This window comes from Pithys albifrons, chromosome Z, assembly GCF_047495875.1.
Source record: "Pithys albifrons albifrons isolate INPA30051 chromosome Z, PitAlb_v1, whole genome shotgun sequence".
Lineage (NCBI taxonomy): Eukaryota > Metazoa > Chordata > Aves > Passeriformes > Thamnophilidae > Pithys > Pithys albifrons.
The window spans coordinates 65,699,606-65,721,114 of record NC_092497.1 but is presented as its reverse complement, the minus strand read 5'-3'; the positions used below and the strand labels follow the sequence as shown (position 1 = coordinate 65,721,114).

The window sequence follows — 21,509 nt, the reverse complement described above, 5'->3', positions numbered from 1 at the left end:
TACAAAAAGATTAATTTCTCAAAGACTTCAAAGCCCTATGACTATATAGTGAAATAATTACCAAATAATTTTAAACCCCTATACAATGGAGGAAACATTTATATTAGTATCTATCACTAAGAAAGTGTACTCAAGTCGAAGAATATAATTAAACAGAACCCAATACCTCTATCTATGCCCTTACAACTATACAAATCAGTTAGGCAAAGCTGAAGATGATTGTATGCTCTAAGATATACCATTGCCTTGCCAAAAATAATGTTAATTTTTTCTATCTTTCACTGATTCTCCAATGCTGAAATCTTCATGTGTCAGCCTATTTCTGTGCCCAAAATACACTATTAATACTAACTTCTCAGTTACTTGAAGTGAAAAATACATAAAGCTGCATAGGTTTTTGGTTCCTTCAGACAGACTCAAGCCACCTGTCAAAATTTGTTCCAGCCTGAAGACCACAAAACTGGATTCAGATTCTGATTTCCCAATCTATATATGCAAAACACTTTACTGCTTTCTGCTAAGGTAGAAAGCTTCATCCACAGTTCCTTCTGGTATGTCACTATTACAGGATTTTTTCAGTTTGCAGATAATTTGTAGTGAGTTTTAGTATTAAAACCTGCCACAGTGAAGTATAACAAAAAAATGGGGCTTTAATTTAGCCGATTTCTATTTCTGGAATTTGTTTACTAAAATGAAGAATAAAATCTGTGAGTCCCAATACAGACCTGTACACTCAGACCCAGTTTCTTTGATCGCTCCATCCCCTCTGAAGTCCAAGGTGCAGGTTCAACATCGTCTCTCCTCAGCAGATAGCGCCACACTAAAAATCCACACTTCCCAATTTCTGGCCAGTATTTCACCACCTCAACAAAAATATAAAATCATTGCTATTACTTTATCACAAGCCAAACACATGCATACTGCCATACTTTAATTGTTAAAGAAGAAATGAGAAGGCTGATTCACACATTACTATTACACAGCAGCTCATCCCCCAGGTGTGAAATTTTTGTATATTTGATAAACGCAGTGCTCTTAAAAGGCATACTCCTTTATTTCGTAAACTAAGAAGTCATTAAACACACAGAGGGCTAGGATATAGTTGGAAGAACTGAGAAAATAAAGAAGTAATCTGATTTCCAGGGAAGAATATAAAGTAGCTTACACATTCAACTTTATATATCCTATTACAGACTATGGTCTATTATCACTGCTCTAAATAATTGCATTTTGGTTCTTTACAGAAGAAGCTAAAAAATTATAGTGAAGAAAAAGGAACTATTTCTTTTAAGTAATAATGAAGAATTTGCAGTCTGATGCATATGAGACTATTAGAACAGCTGAAGGAAAATCTTATGTTATAGGAATCAGAGTACCTTGTAAATCCCATCATATCTGTTGCCTTCCTCTGGGGCATATTTGCTGATTCGCCGTCCTTTTGAACTGCGCACTACTCTGACTGGCTTACCAGCTCTCCAATTCTTCGACTCTGCTCCATTTTTGTCATCCAGTGGGGCATCACAATTAAGGGCCAATGCCCTAGGAAGACATTTAAAATCTTCTTAAACTAGATTGCTTCACACAACAGAGTTTTGAGAGTTAAGGTAATTAAGTCATATGCATTTCCCTTGTCTAATTATGCTTTATTGGGCAGTATAGACGTGTTCAAATATATTCTTTCACAACTGCAGAGATGACGGAAGCAATGAGCTCCATGCTACAGTGCACAGTAAGAAAAAAGATGGGAATTCAAAACATTTTGTTGTCAAGGTTTGAGATGAAAACTCATTTGAAATTGCTAAATGAAACAAACCAATCTTTTTAAACTTTTAAAAATAAGCCCTTCCTAAATAGCATTGACGAAATTAAAATTTTAAGAAAATGCAAACTTTCTCTACTGCTATTTCCCATCAACAGATTTAAAGGCTTTTTAACTGTGTACACAAAAGTAAGGAGTATGTTAAAACACTCGTAGAGAAAAAAGTACACAGGAACCATTCAAAAAAGCTCTAAGTACCATAAATCTCTCACATCACACATGCAATGCCACGGAGTAGGACTGCGAATCATAGCAGCTAACTCAAGCACAAGCAAACTCCTTTATGCGTGAAGACTCTCTTCTGGAAACCCAGCTCAAGACAGTATGAATACTTCCTAGACCAACCTGCTGCAGCAAACAGTATTGCTATTACCATAGCCTAGTTCAAAGGGATTGAAAACCCTCCAGAATGAGCCTCAACCCAAATGATGGATCTCAGAACAGAAGAAATAGTATGGTTTATAAGCAGACATGGTACAAGTATAGAACCCACATAGCAGAGAACAGTAAGAGACAGGCACAGTAAACCACAAAATTAAAACCCCCAAAACTTAAAAAAGGTAAAATATCTGGACAAGCAAAACCAACACTGATTCAACTACATGGAATCATTAAAATTTCCAGTATCAAAGTGTTTGACAACTTGTATCAAAATCAGTAAATGAGAGCAGCACTATGTTATACTCCATGTGCTCCAACACCTGCCAAGTTTTGACAGTGGATTTCTCATTTGCAAAGAGCAGAGAAATACTGACACTAAGGAGCTCAGTTTTAATTCTGTTTCCCCAAACAAATTTGCTCTATTCACTAAATATGCTTGCAAACCTATTGCTTAAGCCTATTCCATCTTCCTTCCTTCCTTGTTCTTTGTTCACATCATGTCCCCTCTTCTCTCCCTTCCTCCACCCCTCCCTTTATCAGGAGCCAAGCCAGGCTTTTCCTCTCTCTCCTCTAAGCATCACCACAAGCTTGAAAGAATCCCTCTCCAGTCTGCTTGAGAGCAGCAAAACGTACCTAAAAGCAGACTTGACAAAGAAAAGGTCTCAGTGACTCTCAGCACCCCACAGGTGTTCAGAGGTCAGTTGTGTAGTAGATTAATCTCTTAACAACAGAGAACTCTTTGTTCAGGCAGGCTTTTAGAGGATGGAAAAACATTTCAAGCAGATGTCTAGCTGATCTTTTGGATATGTATTTTTCAAGCACTTGTTCTTGATAAAGCAACACTCTAATTCCGTGCTTTTCATAGAAAAATATGATGGAGTAAGGCGCTAGCAAAATAGAAAATATTTGTTTTATCATGGCAAAACAATCTTTCTTCCTTAAGTGTGTAATTCATTTACTTAGAGAAAAAACTTTAAAAAAGTAAACATCCAGAATAGAAAGCTTCCGCTCAAGAGTTTTGACAAGTTTCTCATTAAATTAAAACAGTGTCCTCTGAAGGTGACTGTAGAACAATACCAACCAGAGACATAATTACAAGCTGCAGCAGCAATATTGCAATTTCACTGAAGTGCCATCTTTCTTTAAATCAACAAAACATAATGCTTGATAAAATGCCTCTTAGTAGCAAGAGGCATCACTGTTTACAAATGCAGCATGTACAGGCATGAAATACATACAACAAAATGTTAGTTTTAAATTGAAGCACTACAACCCAACTCTTTGCTTTGGAATACTTTTAAATTTTATCTTTAAAACTTACCTATTCATATGTGTTAATGTCTGATCAAATGAATGTTCTCCAATCCTTTTATTGCCAGAAAGATCTCTACCTCCACTCCCAGTGTAAGTGAATTCATCTCCTCGATCCTGTGCAAGAAGATTGTCCTTCAGTTTAACACTCTAAAGGAAAGCATCTCAATTTTTAAAAAATGCAACTTTATTTGTTCTATTCATTCAGACAGAGAAAACCCATAATCCAGGGCATGGAAAGATATGTTTTGAATTTCAGTGTCACTGTCCTACAGCAGCTGCACCAGCACAAAGCTATTGGTCTAGATGTAACATATTCACCAAACAATTCTTATTAAAAATACCTTGCCTTTTGCATTTTTTAAAAAGCTATTCTAGAAAAAAAACTGAGGAAAGGAACGTATCCTAGCAAGTTACTCCTTGCTCTAGAGCTTTCATTGAGTTCACAAGAATATCATGTTTGTAAAATATGTAATAGTTACCTAGGATGGATCACCTCCATCACTACAGCTCATGCAAGGGGCTAAGTGATAGTAAGTACATACAACACTGCCTCAAAAGGCAGGTGCTTTCATGAAATAGTAATCTCAGTAAGAGTCTAAACTAATTTAGATTTGTATTTTGTAAGCTCCTGTAATTCTGTACTGTAGTTCCTATGTAGAATTGTCATGAAACTGAAGGAAGGTTGGTAAAATCTTTTACCATGAACTGCTAAACCAGTTAGAATTTAAATACACATAGGTAAAGCCAGTATTCTTACTTCCTGTAAGAAATCTGTCTCAGAAACTCATATTATTTCTGGCAAATTTATGTACTTCTATAAATATACATATACACACTAGATATTTATTTAATATGTTATTTTTTTGGAGAGGTATATTTTGTACAAAGCACATAGCAGTTTTAGATAATAAACACTTAATAGGAAAATAATGTTTATATGAATTTTTACAGCAAAAATCTGAAGACGTATGCAGTAGTAAAATTCAGTCAATTTCTTACCACTATTAAAAGTCTGACACTATTTAGGATCCAGTGCAAGACTGTTACATATATTTCAAGACTGACAACAGCAAAAAAAGAGGAAGTTAGAATGAGAAATTCTGGCTGAACAAGGCCATAGATAAATTATAGAAATATGTTCATTTTATTCTCTGTAGGGAAAACCTAACAGCAATTGAGCTGCAATTATCTGCACATAATTGAAAAAGCAAGTGCTATAAAGTTAAGAAGTATACTCTAAATCTAAGAAAGGCATGTATAAATACTGGTATGTCCTCTCTTAAAGAAGTCTACTTACTCAGTGAACTGAATCTCTAAAAAATTAATAGAAATAGGGTGATATTATATGAGGACAATACATGAAAAAACTTCGAAAGACCAAGACAAGAACTATTTATTAAGAGAGGATGTAAAATAAATTGTATAAAATAAGGCATCTGGAATTAATCACAGAATATGTTTCACTTGTTATGTAATCAGTTGCAAGTCTAACGAAGACATAATGCAGAATGAAGAAAGTAAGATTTTGAATTCCACTAAATAACTTGACCACATTATTTCCATGGGTTACTTTTATGTGGCAGCTGACAGGGACATTAGCTAGGAATATCAGCTATTTCATGATAGCTCTCAATTATTTTCTCTTATTACCCTTGGGTTGCAAAGGTTGGTCCCAACAGACCCCACAAAACTGCATTTATTATAATAGGCTATAATAAACACAGAATTTCTAGATGAACATCAACCTTCAGTCTGAACAACAAAAAAAAGTCTTATGGGCTTTTTTGATACAAGAAACCCCCAAATATCACTTCATCAACTCCTTGATTCATCTGTTTCACCTCACATAAATTGTGATGTAGAAAAATTAAGATTTTGATGAATATGACAAAGCAAAATTAAAGAACTTGATTTAAAAAGGCCTAGTGCTATCAAATCCAAATCAAATATTAATTATCATGCAATTACATTTGAAGCTTTTTCTTTCCTTAGCAGTTGGGATATCTGAAACTGAATTATGTCATCATTCATCTCCATTGAAGTCTCACAAGCCTGTATGCATGTAAGTGCTGACAAAATTGGTCTATCTGCCTGTTGTCTGATTTATTTTTGAAAATTTCAAGGTTTAGAACTGCAGTAAAAGGTGCTAACTGAGAAGGAAGGGCTAACCTACACATTTAATTTATGAATCAATAAAACCCCCTTGCATTAAGTTCAGAGCCCGAATATATCATAACTTGTCTTTCAGACTCTTCCCTGCAACCACCCCTGACAGCAAGAATGTGGCAGTATCATGGCACATTCCACCACAAGAAAACACTGGACCATGTTACTGTTCACCAATCTGTATGTGTGAACAGTAAGAAAGACAGCTTCAAAGCAGGAAAAAGCAGAAAGTGGCTAACTGGTAATGAAAGTAGGGCAATGACAGTATTAGGTAAATACTGTAAGTGAATCACTTTCTGGGGTCTTACTCCTTCCCATGTTCAATGCCAAAGTGGGAGATTACCAGACTTTTAAACCAAACATTAGTATGTAAACAATTCAGGCTACCCAGTCTGGAATAATTAAAATCCGTTCTGACTTCAAACCTGATTCACCAAAGATACAACAGACAGAAAGCCTCTTCAGGTCAAAGATACTTTTCTGTAGTGGGAGGTTACTTAGGAGATATAACAGTTCTTAGAGACAATATTTTTTAATTACAGTTATCTTGACTTTTGGTTGGAGATCATTAATTGATTGTTTTTCCAAGTGCAAAACATCCTGAAATCTGTATGACTAAATTAGCCTACTATAACCCTGGTTAGAAGAAGGCACAGAAAGGCTAAAAGACGTGTACTTTCTATTTGACATTCAATTAATAAAATGGTTTTTGAATGCTACATTCCAGACACTTAATGCGTTTAGTATAAAATATCAATGGGCCTAAACAATGTGTGTATTTCCCGGGATCCCTTTTGAGTTATTTGAGTCATTCTCTTTTGTACTCTCTGAATCTATTGTAAGAAGATGTGAATGATCACAAGAAGGTGTTGTTCTCCAACAGATTCTTAATCTCAGTCCAGAGATTTCTCTCTCATATGATCCTATATGCAACAACACCTAAAGAAGAAACAATCTTTGGGTTAAACTAAGCACACCATACAATTGATTACCACCTTTACAACACTATCTCAACCCAGCGGAAACATGAACCTTGAAACTTTGTAAAATAAACAGCAGTTTCAATCCTGATACATAAAAAAACGACACGAGAAGGCAAGTTTTCAACACGAAAGTTAAATTTCTTCAGCTACCTGATTTTTGATGAACTTACAAGTCAAAATACTTTCATCATGAACACTGTGAATGTGAATCACTGGTAATGTTCTGTAGCTGGTTTTTACATGCTGGTCTGTTCTGAAATAATTCTGAGCTTTTAAATTACTAAAAGACTTCTCAATTTCTTCAGGTAATGTTCCAGTTATGGTTACTGTCAAAGTAATACCAGGAGACCAGCAACATTCAAGACTCTGAAGCTAACTTTAGGTAAGCCCTGTAACTTGTCTCTAGAATTCACGTTTAAACATTTTCAGGAGAGAGATTAATGTGAAAATATTTTATATGCATGTAATTAGGGCCAAGAATAAGCTTCATGTGCAAAACCATTTCACCCACTGCTCATTTTCTAAGCTATGACTGTACCCCTTCTCAATCTCAAGGGCAGATCTAACAGAACTGGCAGAACTTGTTACTGAGCACTCTAATATATTCAAATACTAAAAATATATGTTTATTTATATACATACTCTTCCAAAATGTATTTCTTTCTCAATTTGGTTAAAAATTATACACAAGTACCCTTGTCATAACATTGAAATTCCAGCAAGAGCCACCTCTCTGTTTTTCTACTCATACAATAAGGTGAATAGATATGAGCAGAAGTTTTTACCTGAATTTTTATTTAAAACTCATTTGTGGAATTAGATATAGTACTTAGGATACTTGTAAGTACAGAATTTGATTTTTCTGTGGATATTCTCATAGGAGTTTAATCTTGACCTTTAAAAACAAAAAACAGCACAGAAAATGGAAGTAAATTGGAAAATAAAATCTAGTATATGAAAAAAGAACAAAGAACTAATTTCAATAGTGTACCTGGGGGGAAAAATATCCCTTGTATTCTTACTTTAGGAAAGCAAAAAAAAGCTGACATTCATAGAAATTTTTAGGGTATCTTCCACAATATTTCTCCCCAGCAATGCCTCTTCAAAGTTATTTATGTCATCTAGAATATAACAATACTTACATGCCCACTAAAACACATGGTCATCACATAACTTAGGTGAAGTGAAAAGACATAAAAAGGATCCAAATAAATTTATTAAATATTTTTAATGAGTAATTACAGCAGCAGAAATAAGAGGACATCAGTACCACCACCAAAAAAATGAAAAAAGGAGCCTGCAGCATCTACAACTACAGTGTTCTTAGGGTCCTAGAGCCTGGGCTGAGGCAGATACCATATCCAAGCACCAAGTACCTCCTTATGTCACTTCACCTAGAGACACAGACTCCTTCAGAGGAAATACTCTGCAGCAGCGGCAGCTGGTAGATGCTGTTGGCAAAGAACATGTTATATTCTGATGCTATTTCGTTCATACATTTTGGGTTTTTAATTCAGTGCCCTTTTCCTTGTGTGTTTTAAAAAAAGGATTGCTTACTGCATTATCCTTCACTGATACATGATTCAAAATTCCACTCGATGGACCAGAGCTGCAGGAAAGGATGCACTTTGAGTAAACATTATTTAATTGCAGAAAACAGTAATCTACCCCATAAATAAATCTTGGTCAATATAATGGGATGAATATTGAAAGCAGTTACTGTTTTGTTTAGCAGCATAATTGCTTTCATTGCTGTACGTGGATGTTAATGTCAAAGTAGATTTTTTTCCCAGTGCCTTTAGGGATCATAGTACAAGACTCTGAGACTTCCTTAAGAAGTTCTGAAAGTGCTCATCAGTAGGAGCCAAGAACTGACAGAACTTCACAGAATCAAGTAACATATATCTTTTATTCTTGCTTCATTAAAACATATTACATATATTGAAACATGACAACCTCAAAGGAAGAGGCACCTATCTTGACTGTAATAAAATCATGACCAAAGCAGAACACAGAACATATTATTTGCACATAATTACATTAGATTTTAAATTATGCTAAATTCAGACTCTGAAAGTATATTGAAATGTAACTACCCTAAGCAATGCAAAATCCATCTAATTGATATATTTTGCTTAAATGTTAAGTATGAACATAAGCATTCTTTAAGAAAGCTTTGCTAAAATGTTTCTTTCCAAAACATTAGGAACTACTTAATTTGTTATCAGTAGTAGTTATTTTTTTCACAATCATACTTGCCTAAACATTAGTTTTAAGATAAACAACAAATATAACTACATTTACAAACATGGATACATTTGATGCATTAGAATAGCAAAACCTTTGCTTGCATAAATGACATACCACTTCATCTTCGAACCCTCCAGCTAGTACAAGTGAATAAGCTCCATCATTACTGCGTCCATGGATTCCACCAACATGCGGCCTGTGAACACCTGCTTCACTCACCTGGCAACAGAAAAAAGCCAGTTTCTAGCATTTTTGTTAAATAACCAGCCACCTACAAGCACTTTTAACAATCAACGTTCTGCTTAAAATATTGTACTGTCTGGGTGAACAGTTAACATCAGACTGACATTAAAGTTGAGAATTCCACTTGTTTTCCGGGAAGAAAAGCTAAAAGAAAGAACACCCAAAAAACCAGGACGATGTAGGACAGTGATGACACTGGAAGATGTAAAGGTACACTTTCTTCTTTGGGAAAAATTTCCATGATTCTTTCCATAAGCAGTACCTAAGACTGTACTCACTGCTATCCTCCACTTGCACAGTCATTTAAAACAATCCAAAGCAGAAGGAGGTCTGCCAGTTTGGCAACATTTTGTAATTTTTAACTAAGGAAGATCCCAGTGACCTGTGTAAAGATCATTATGTCAGGGACTGTTAAAAGAACACATGGTTAACATGATTAGTGTGGAGGAATATTATCACACTGCCCAAGGACACAGCAGAAACCACTGCAACGTCGGGATCATAGACTAGTTCTCCTCCCAGGATAACTCTAGCAATCTGCAACCCAACCACCTGAAAGCTGCAGCTCTACCATAAACTGGCAACATCACTGAAGTCTGATGGAACATGTCTCACGCAACAATTTATTTAATAATTTTTCCAAACTACTAAACAGTATTTCTTACAAAGCCCAAAACCTTTATGAATAAAAGAGACGTTACGTATTAAATCATGTATTTTCTCAGTATGTGATGCCACAAATGTATGTTAGAATGAAGGTTCCCAGTATAAAACCAATTACAATGCTTCTTCCTACCTTCATATCTTCTTTCAGACCTTGGTTTTGCCTGTTTTTCTGATTCTGCCTCCCACACTCCTGAACACCTTTTCCCAGCTTACACTTCTAAATAACTTGCATTGAAGTCTACATTCTTCTGCTATAGTTTTGAAATTTTGTAATACAATACATCAAACATCCAGCTGGTCAAAAATGCACTTTTTAACAACAGACTGGAGCTGTGCACAGTATGAAAACTATGCAGGGACACAATGATACTTCCTTGTACAATTTCTCAGCATCTAGCTGGTCTGTGGTTCTGACTACCTAACCTATTTAAAACCTTTGGATTCGTAGTATCCAGGAGATAAAAGAGTTCACAGTGGTACCACTTCTCATATGGACCAGTACGACTATCCATCACTTTGAAGTGGGCAGCTGACATTTTTTGATGACCAATTTACGAAATTTGACATTACAAAAGTATATATATTGGTCCTATCTGTTTTATACTGCACATAATTTTGTAGTCATCTACATCCCATGAAATTTTTAACATTTTCCAGATAAATGAAAATGATTCCACTCCTTTAAACATCCTGACTGCTTTCATAATAATGTATTTTACTTTTCTGACCATTCTTTTCACAATAATTTAGTATTTTTTTACATTTTTTATTTTGTATTAAAATCACATATTTTCAAAAGTAGTTATTACAATATGGCTTTCCTAAATAACAGAGGAATAAGCAGCTGAAAGGCCGTTAGAAATTATATATTTAGAACTGTTCCCAGCCCCATGTTTACTATCCACAACAACTTAGTGCTCTCACTTAACTTTATCATCCATATGCCAATTTTTCCAGACCATTTCTGAGTATGCTTAATAAAAAGGCCCCACTATTATGCTCCTCTTTCTTGTTGTACCAAACATCCTTTAATTCATTCCTCCCTCCCTTCTTTCATTTCCAGGTTTTATCAATTAAATTTAGGTTTCTGGTAGGTGATTCACCCCAAAGATGAACTCTGGTAAGTAATTCATGCCAAAGATGCTCTTCAGATGCTCTCTCCAGAAGCAATACTTAGTCAATTTCCTTCTAGGGAAAAGAGAGTTTGTGTCATAAAAAAACTACATGCAAATCAAAAATAAAGAAACTACAGTCTCTAAATGCTCACAGATTTGCTGGAACAAACTCATTTCTCATAAAAAGCCTAGTCATGTGAGAAACAAAAGTGCAATTTTTCTATGCAGAAAATACTTTGATCTTTTTTAAAAAAAGGACAAAGTATTTAATTGGTATCCAAAATTAAATAATTATGTAGAAATGGTAATTGTCTTTTGATATGTAGTCCATGTATATACATAAAAATTAGTATTCTTTGAGGGATTTTCTGATAAAAGCAGCACTCTAATTCTGTTCCTTTTTCCTACCAGCACTGGAAATATCTGAAAAGCATTAGCTTTTGTGTTACCAATGTAATTCCTAACAAAAAAGTGAACTAGTAATTTCAATTATTATTGAAGCAGGGAAAATAAAAATTGATTTTGATATTCGGAGTTTGCTGAAGTGATTTTAAAAATGTCTCTTCTTTATTAGATTTTACTTAATGTGGAAGGTAACAAAAAGAAAGCAAGTGATAAAAAGTTTATAAGGCAAACCCAAAGAGTACTGGCACACAATGAAGCTGTCCCGTCCTCCCTGCTTTGTTTTCTCCTGCCCTGTTAAGTACTGGCACTGTACTCACATGACAAAAATGTGAAATGAACTGAGAAAATTTAGCCCCTCAGCTACCCCAAATGGGATTTTTTTTCTGCCACTTTTTTACCAACTGTGTTTAACACAGAGCCTAAGGAATATTTGAAACAGAGGATGAGACAGTGCAAGAAACACCAAAGGCTGAATAGACAGAGGATTTCAGTAGCAGTACATGCTTACAGTGGCTTAAGCTGTTCATCAGGCTAAAAGCAGATTTGGACATTCATTACACATATGACCAAAAACACCAACAGAGAGTAGGAATATCAATTCACAATTATACCATATAATGTTGTCAAAATCTATCGTCTACATCTACTGCGTGGGATACTCAGTTCATATGAAGTACACTTCAGAAAACACTTGACGTTATTCACTAAGTATCCCACTTAGAATTTTAACATGAGATACATTTTTATTCTAATTACAATAGACTTTTTATTAAGTTGTATTGTACAATCAGAATACTCCAACCTTCACTACTATTAGCATCACTTCCAATATTAGAATCGTACTGTATTTTATTTACTTAGTCCTGGTGAAAATGGCAATTGTCAATCCAAATTTGTTTTAATGTCCAATACATTTATTATAATTCCTACTTACTTCAACTACAGCTAATACTGAAAGAACATACCTGAACTCTGAATTTCCAGGTTGTCCCAACAGGAACACCAGGTATAGGCCCATAATGATTTGAAGGAACAATAGTGCATTCCTTAGTGCGACCAACACAAGCCATGCCCTAAAAATACATTAGACAAAATGAATTAGTATTATAATATTGAAGACTACTTGCGAATTCAATGCAGAGATCAAGCAATCTGTCTATTACAACGAACACATAATTTTAAATATATTAACAGTTGTTAGAAGGAATGTTAAATAATATGTGGCTATGGGTTTGGGAGGGGGACTGGGAGTTTTCTTTCTTTTTTTGTTTTTACCTCTAGTAACTTTAGTATTTCTTCCACTGCTTTAACTGCCAGTAGACAGTGGGCAGGATTAGACATTGCCTTCTTGTCTGCGCAACCCAGTACTGAATTTTGTGTAGAGGATATATAAGCAGAATTACAGATGTAGCACATACATGAACAATCAGAGTAACAGCTATTTCTAAAACACACTCTACCTTGCCCCAGTCTCTCTGGCTTTCAGTACTGGCAGATGGCATCTTTGCTTTCTTTTTACTCTGTTTGAGCTTTTCTCCAGCCTTTACAACTTCATTAGAATCATTTTTGCAGGAAGGACAATACCTAAAAAAATGTTTTAGTAAATTCTCAATTAACTTCACAATAATGGCAATGCATTTCTTGTAGCCAAAATAGTGTCAATCTGTTTATCTAGACTGAATATTTCAAGCTAGCAAGCATACACCAGTCTTAAGTAGCTGAAGCTACAGCTTAACAGATGAACCCAACACGAACAAATACTGTCAGCTTAAAAAGAAAGGGTGTAGAGTGCTGGGGGAAGAACATTTTATTACTCTTTCTCATATAACACGTCTCCTTTATTCTCCCTTCATTCTGTCCTCCTTCATTTGTATCATGTACAGGAGAAGATAGTTGAGATTAGAGCAGGCTGCTAACCAGTACTTATGGTCTGTTTCTACATCCTTCCCACTCTAACCTTATGTTTTGCTGGTAGTGCAACAAGTGTCACTACAGACAACTCAATGTCAAACAGACCCAAGGTATAACATAATGTGTGTAGAAACACACATACACACATTCACTCCACAACACTGGAGCCACTTAGAACATAATGCTGAGACTCAGTCCAACCAATATAAAGCCACTCTGGCAGGAAAGTAGGAGATACCAGTATGCAGTGACTACAGCAGACAGGGAAAGGAAGTGCACTGGTCTTTCTGCTGTTTCAAATAACATTTTTATCCCACTCCAGGAATGTCAATGCAAAGGCAATTGTCCCTGTTTCTGGCTCCCTTAGGCTGGGTTTGGCCCATACACCAGTAGAGAAGGAAGCCTGATCTACATTAATAACCTAGTTCAGATACCAACTACTACTGCTGCTGCTGCTGTTTTGGTTTTATTATTTCAGTTTGGTATGTGGATATGAATAGAAGAATTAATGATTAATGTAAACAGGAATAGATTTCACTGTCTCAATAAAGGTGTTGAACCATTAGAATAATGAAGAGGTAGATTATGTAATTTATGTAGATTAAAAAAAATAATAATGCAAGATGCTGGCATCATCTAGCACTGAAACTTTGAAGGATCCTGCAGTTGTCTATAGAAAAAGAGTATGCAATGGCTAATTAAAAGAACAAACACAACCTAATGCAAATTCAAATTCAACTAACTATGTCATTCTCTGCTTCTTAATAGAGTAACTTTAATATCTTTTAAACTGAATTTTGTATGAACTATTAAATACTGTTTCACATATAGAGTGATTTAAGCGCTGCAAGACAAACTTACTCTCCCAAACTACAGACTTAGTCTCTGCACAAAGTTTGCCAGATTTTACACTCAAAAAAATACTCCATGAAAATATTTCCACTTTAAAACAAACTGTTAACAAGCTAAGAATCAGACAGTCACGATTCTTTGCTACTACACAAGAAGAAGAAGAGTGCAGAATTCCTCTTTGGTAAGAGATGCTGCTTCACCCAGTGCAAGTGCACTTCTACACAATGACCAAGCTTAAAGACTGCACAGGGCTGGTTTCACTAAGTATCCCAAAATTACACAAGCCAGCTCCATCACTGTACCTCTTAACCCGGTGACTTCATCCACAGTTGCAGCTATCTACTTACAGGGAGAGATCTTAAGACTCCTGTTGTTAGTTACACAGCAAAGAAAAACAAACTACAAAACTTGACTGCCACTTTTCAAGACATTTAATTATATGAAATAAACTTGTGGAAATCCACCATTTGGAGAATGCACAAAAACTAACCCTGGGGAGGACTTGGGAGTGTTTGTGAACATCACCGTGACTCGGCAGTGTGCACTTGCAGCCCAGAAAGCCAGACCTATCATGGGCTGCCTCAAAAGCAGCATGGCCAGTAGGTTGAGAGGTGATTCTTCCCCTCTACTCTGCTCTTTTGAGTTCTCATGTGGAGTATTGCGTCCATCTCTTGGGGGCCCAACACAAGAAAGATGTGGGTGGACCTACTGGAAAGAGTCCAGAGGAGGGCCACCGAGTCAATCAGAGGGTTAGAGCACCTCCACTATAGAGAAAGGCTGCGAGACTTGGTGCTATTCAGTGTGGAGGAGAGACTTCAGGGACACCTTGTAGCAGCTTCCAGTATCTAAAAGGGGACCTACAGGAAGATAGGACAGGGACTTTTTACAAGGGCATGTAGTGACAGGACAAGGAGGAATGCCTTTAAACTGCAGGAGAGAATGTTTACGTTAGATTTTAGTAAGAAATTCTTTAACACGAGGATGTTTGGAAACTGGAGCAGGTTGCATCAAGAGGGTGTAGACTTCCTATCCCTAGACATGTTCATGGTTTGATGGGGCTGTTAGTAATTTTGTTTAGTCGAAGATGTTCCTGCCCATGGCAGAGGAGTTGGAACTGGATGATTTCTAAGGTCCCTTCCAACCCAAAACATTCTATGATTCTCTAATTTTTTTGGCCAGAAATATAAGTAGGTCTAAATTGCACCTAACAAATGACCTGAGAGACTCTAAAGACCTTGTTACCAGTCAATTTAATTTGCATGTGATTGTCTATGGAGCACCAAAACTTATGGGAGGAAAACAGTCACACGGACTTAGGAAGTGCAGTTTTAGTGATATAATTTGAAGAAGGTTAAGGGCATCTGAACATTAATAGCTACACTTTAAGAAAATATCTACTCTTCAAAATTTCTCTGTAGCCCTCTGAAATAGATGTAGTATAATGTACTTGTTGAGAAGCTTTTGAAAAAGAACGGGTGCCAGTGAAGAATAGAACACTAAAATATAACCTGAAAAAAACATCTGAAACCATCCAGCAGGCCACGATAATCTTACCACACTAAGGACACTGTTGGCTGGTGAGATTTTAGTGTCAGAATCCTGACATGATTATTACACCTTCTGTGTATTTGATAGTGTAGAATAAAGTTGAGAAAATAAATTGTTTTCAGGATAGAACAAAGGATTTGGGGGTTTTGGGGGAGGCGGAGTAACTGAGTCAAAGCATGTATCTCTTATCAGGAACTTTCCTGGAAGTAGTACTGGAAAACAGATGAACTTTACTGTTGCTGGAGTACTGGAATAGAGCTGGTTCTCAGCAAAGGGCAGCTGAAGAATGGATGGACTGAGCAGGTGTGCACTTCCAGACAGATGTTTTCATTGAATATTCTGAATGAAGGAAGTCAAAAAAGAACTTCTGATGTTATATCCAAAGGACAGGTGCAATTAAATACTGCTTATGGATCACAGTAAATAATAAACAACTTGTGCTGAATAAACACTGTAATTATTTTGCATATGCAAGAAGTGGAAGGCACACAGACAATATTCAAATAAATGTTATTTTTAGTTCCAATGACCCATACTTATTTCTAGTGGATACTGAAAATACTTTTAGATAGTGTTTCAAGCCAGTGGTTCCTCCAAAAACAGTAAATTCAACTCCTTCCAGTGCAGAAATTTCATGGGAAATTATCACCTTCAAACAACAGTGTCCCTACGGCCAAATGTACATACTGAGAAAAACACATATGAGCAATAAAGGTCTCAGTCACTAAGTCACACATGAATATAGAAGTAGTTCAGAAAAAAAATGCCCAGAAAACACACAGGTCATCAGGCACTGACCAACAGACACTATGGAATCTACAAGGGAGTAGGAGATGAAGTTACTAATTTACAGAGAATGTTAAAACTTCCAAAAGGCCATACACAGATTTTTATATAAAATTTAACCACAAGGTCCAAACACATGTCATATAATGTATTCATAGACATCTTAGATAATTAATCAAGTCTATGTAATGAAAAACTGTATTAGAATAAAGTCCTATTATTTATTACGCATTTATAAAGGATGCGCATCTCATGTGAGTCACAGGCAAGTAATAAATAAAAACAAGGTAAATTGTAGACAGCTAATAAAGACGAAAAATTAGTACAAAGCCCAGGATAGCTTAGTGAGCGGCTAATGGGCCCACGCAGATTCACTTCAAAACACAGTAATTATGATTAACAATGCCAGTTAACTTGTTTTCCTGCTTGCAGAACCAGGGACATAGGAAATGAAGAGAAGCAAGGTGTTGATCCTTCTGTAGTATGAAAAACAAAGGTACTAGAGGCAATGAAGAGCATGGGGGCAGCAACCAGGACAGAGAATGAAGATAAAGAGAAGGGCGAGCATAAGAGAATTGCTCAAGCAGTGAAACTTGAAAAAAATGAAAATGCTAGGGAAGAACAACTGCTGATAAACGCAGTCAGACCAGGTAATGTCACAGAAGATCATAATAATCATAATGAACACACCAGTTTAGAAACTCCATAATGGTCATTAAAGCTTACTACTAATCCATTGTGAATGATTTAAAAGAAGTATCTTGACAGCCTTACATTAGGTAGATGGATGAAAATACTGCAGAATTTAAAAATGTCTTCAGTATTGCCTCTCAGGAGGTTCAAATAACAAAAAGGTACTATGTACAGAATGTCAATATCAATAAGTAAATCATCCTTGTATATTTACCAGTCCTCATCTTCTGGTATCTTGCTTAAGGGAGGGTTCAGGCAGTATATATGATAAGCCATATTACATTCATCACACAGGAGTTGCATGTGAGCATCTTGTTTGCCACCACACAAGTAACACGAACAAAACCGGCACTCCTTATCTGGATCAGCCCTACAGTGCTTGCATTCAGGGCCACTTTTTCCTGTCAAAAACAAAGACATGTCAAATTCCATGCATCTCAGAAAAGTGCATTACTGTATCTACAGGAAAAAATATTTCTGAACAGGAACACTGCCCTCTGGAAAAGGCTTTTTTTCTTACAATGAGTTATTTGACTATCTTGGCTACTGAGATTTCTTCTGCTGTATAAACAAGCAATAAAGAAAATTACTAACCATCTGCTTCTCTTTATTTTCTCCTGTTCCTAACATGTTACCTGCATATCCTGCCTACAGATGGAGCTTTGTTCCCTTTTGAAGCTGTACAACTAAACAGTTCCTTGTAAGTTAGTTTACTTGGATAACATAAGCTACAAAAGTAAATATTTCTTTTAGGAGTTGTTTCTTGAATAGAAAGATGAGGTGGATCTTTGATGTATTCAGAGGAGTTCTGGATACTTTAATGTTTTTCCTAAGTGTATTAAAAGGAAATTAATGACTAAGGGTCTGCAAAAATCCAAGTCCCTTCCTACTGAAGAAACACATGTTCTCCCAACTGAATAAACGTCACAGAAAAATTGATTCACATGGTTATAAGGTATCAGTGTAAAATCCATGGAGGGAAACTCCAGACTGAAAATCTAATAAGAAGGGGGGGTAGGGTGCCAAGTGTTGTGCTGGAGGACCCTAAAGAACACTTTATCTTCAAAGATAGAACCATCTAGACCTAGAGAGGGAAGGGGATGAAGTTTTGATTAACAAAGAAGAGTCAGAGGCTGCTGATGTTTCATAGGGAAACACCCTATGAAAGGCCTCGAAGGAACTTGGGCTTTTTCCTCTAAAAAACTGACACAGTTGATAGTCCAAGTGAAATGTCTACACATCAACACATGTAGCATGGGTAACAATCAGGAGGAACTGAATGTGACTGTTCAGCTGGAAAGCTATGATCTCATCACAATAGCTGAAAACTGGTGGGACAAATCACATGACTGGAGCACTCCAGCTGATAGCTATGAACTGTTCAGAAGGGACATGCAAGGGATGGGGAGGAGATTTGTCCTCTGTGGACTCATTGCACAGACCTGTCTTTGAAAAACAGCAATGAACAGGTCAAGAGCTTGTGGTTGAAAATCAGAGGGCAAGCCAACAAAGGAACCCTCATGGTTTGTGTTTATTACTGACCACCCAATTGAGAGGAAGCCTGTTGACAAAATCTCATTCCTGCAACTGCAGGAATCATCACTCTTGGCAGGTTCTGATCCACCTTGGGGACTTGAGAGGCCCTGACATCTGCTGGAAAAGCAGCTGGGCAAGATATAAGCACGCCAGGAGATTCCTGGAGAGCGCCAAGGATAATTTCTTAATGCAGGTGACAGAGAGCAGCTGACAGAGGAGCTGTTGTTTGCTGTCACAGGTTAACTCACTGGAGAGGTCAAGATGGGTGGCAGCTTGGGCTGAAGTGATCATGCCCTGGTGGAATTCACAATCTCGAGGCATTCAGGACAAACACAGATTAAAGTCAGTACTCTGAATTTTAGGAGCCTGAATTTGTAGTTACTTAGGAAAAGAGTGGATGGCACCTCCTGGGAAACTGCCCTCAGGGAAAAAGGAGCAGAATAAAACTGGCAGATCTTTAAGGACACTTCTCTCACAGCCCAAGACCTCTTAATTCCCATCTGTGAGCATTCAGAAAAGGAACGCAGGAGACCAGCATGGCACAGTAAGGACCTCCTGCCAAACTGAAACACAAGCAGGAAAACCACAGGCAATGGAACCAGGGATATGTATCCTGGGAAGTATATAGGGGCCCTGCATTGCTGTGCAGGGACAGGATTGGGAAAGCTAAGTTACAGCTGGAGCTGAACTTGGAAATGGAAAGAGTACTAAGAATGGCTTCTACACGCATGCTGGTGAGAAAAGGAAGAATAAAGAAAATAAAAATCCCCCTCTCTGCCCCCCAAAATGAGACAGAACTAGTGACAATTGACATGGTTGCTGAGATACAAAGAAATTTCTTTGCCTTAGTGTTCACCTGCAATCACTTCTCACATCTCTCAAGTCCCTGAACCTCAAGAAAGGAAATGGGGAATTGAAGTCCCTCCCAGCGTAAGAAGAGATAAGGTTCAAGATCACCCGAAAAACCTGAATGTGCACAAGACCATGAGACTCAATGAGATGAATCTCAGGGTCCTGAGAGAATTGGTTCATATAGTTGCTAAGCCACTCTCCATCATATCTGAAAAGCCATGGCAGTCAGGGTAAATACCCAGCAACTGGAGAAAAAGGAATATTTCAGTCTTAGAAAAGAGTAAAAAAGCAGGACTTTGGGAACAATTGACCAGTAAGCCTCACCTCAGTGCCCAGTAAGATCATAGAACAGAGACTCCTGGAAGATACATCAAAGCATGCAAAACACAGGGAGGTGGTTAAAGACAAGCAACATGACTTCACCGAAGGCAAATAGTGCCTGACTTGTACAGTGGTCCTCTACAAATGACAGAATGAATCAGTGGTCAAGGGAAGAACTACAGATGTCATTTACCTCTCTGTAAGGCCTTTGATTTGGTCTCTCTCAACAGTCTTAGCATAAAATCAGAGTTATAGAATATCATGAGTTGGAAGGAACCCAAGAGGATGACTCAAGTCCAACTGCTGGCCCTACACAGGACAGTCCCAAGAATCACACCATGTGCCTGAGAATATTGTTCACAAACTTCTGGAACGCTATCAGCATTGGTGCTGTGACCACTTCCCTGGGGAGCCTGTTCCAGTGGTCAGCCACCCTGTGGGTGCAGAACTTTTTTCCAATATGCAAACCTTCCCTGACACAAATTCAAGCCATTCCATCACTCCTGTCACTGGTCACCACAGAGAAGAGATCAGTGCCTGCCCCTCCTCTTTCCCTCAGGAGGAAGTTGTAACTGCAATGAGGTCTCCCCTCACACTCCTCTTCTCTCCAGGCTGAACAGACCAAGTGCCCTCAGCTGCTCCTCACACAGCTTCCCCTCAAGGCCCTTCACCTTTATCACTGCCCTCCTCTGGACAGTCTCTAAGAGCTTTATAGCTTTCTTACATTCTTGCTTATAAATTGAAGAGAGATGGTTTGAAGAATGAACTCCTAGATAGGTAAGGACTTAGTTGGATGTCCGCATCCAAAGAGTGGATGGTCAATATCCAGTGGCTCAATGTAAACGTGTAAACCTCCAAGGGTCCATACTGGTACCAATATTACTTCATACCTTCATCAGCGACATACATGGTGGGATTGAATGTACCCTCAACAAGGCTGTAGATGACACGAAGCCGAGCAGCATAATTCATCACAGAAACACTGAAGTTGGAAAAGATCTTTAAAATCATGAAGTCTAAATGCCAACCTAGCACTATCATCATGTTCAGCACTAAACCAAGTGCCGTATCCATATGGCTTATAAGACTACCCAGGATGGTGACACCACTCTGGTCAGTCTGGTCCAATGCTTTACAATCCTTTCCGAGAAGAAATTATTCCTAATATCTAATCTAAACCTTCCCTGGTGTAAATTGAGACCATTTCCTCTTACTCTGTCAGTGGTTACCTTCGAGACGAGACCGATCCTCAGCTTGCTACAACCACCTTTCCGGTACCTGTAAAGAGCAATAAGGGCTCAGGTCCCCTGAGCTTCCTCTTCCCCAGGCTAAACAACCCCAGCTCCCTCAGCCCCTCCTCACAGGACTTGTGTTCTAGACCCTTCACCAGCTTCATTGTCCTTCACTGGACATGATCCAGGACTTCAATGTTTTTCTTGCAGTGACAGGCACAGAACTGGAGACAGGTCTCAGTGTGCAGCCTCACAGGGCTGAGAAAGGGGGACAATCACTGTCCTGGTCCTGCTGGCCACACTGTTTCTGATACAAGCCATGATGCCATTGGCCTTCTTGGCCACCTGGGCACGCTGCCGGCTCATGTTCAGCCGCTATTGACCAGCATTCCCCAGTCCTTTTCCACTGGGCAGCTTTCCAGCCACTCCTCCCCCA

General features: G+C 37.6%; 1 protein-coding gene across 2 annotated transcripts in view; it reads right to left on the bottom strand.

Annotated features, from left to right (window-relative positions):
• The window catches only part of UHRF2 (ubiquitin like with PHD and ring finger domains 2), a 74,761-nt gene that overhangs the window by 4,119 nt on the left and 49,133 nt on the right, over positions 1-21,509 (bottom strand). For both annotated transcript variants that reach the window (XM_071581328.1, XM_071581330.1), the window contains exons 6-12: positions 17,347-17,533; positions 12,803-12,926; positions 12,308-12,415; positions 9,028-9,132; positions 3,522-3,628; positions 1,377-1,539; positions 726-863 (exon numbers count right to left, since the gene is read on the bottom strand). In XM_071581328.1, coding sequence (XP_071437429.1) covers positions 726-863; positions 1,377-1,539; positions 3,522-3,628; positions 9,028-9,132; positions 12,308-12,415; positions 12,803-12,926; positions 17,347-17,533 — 932 coding nt within the window. The remainder of the gene's footprint in view (positions 1-725; positions 864-1,376; positions 1,540-3,521; positions 3,629-9,027; positions 9,133-12,307; positions 12,416-12,802; positions 12,927-17,346; positions 17,534-21,509) is intronic.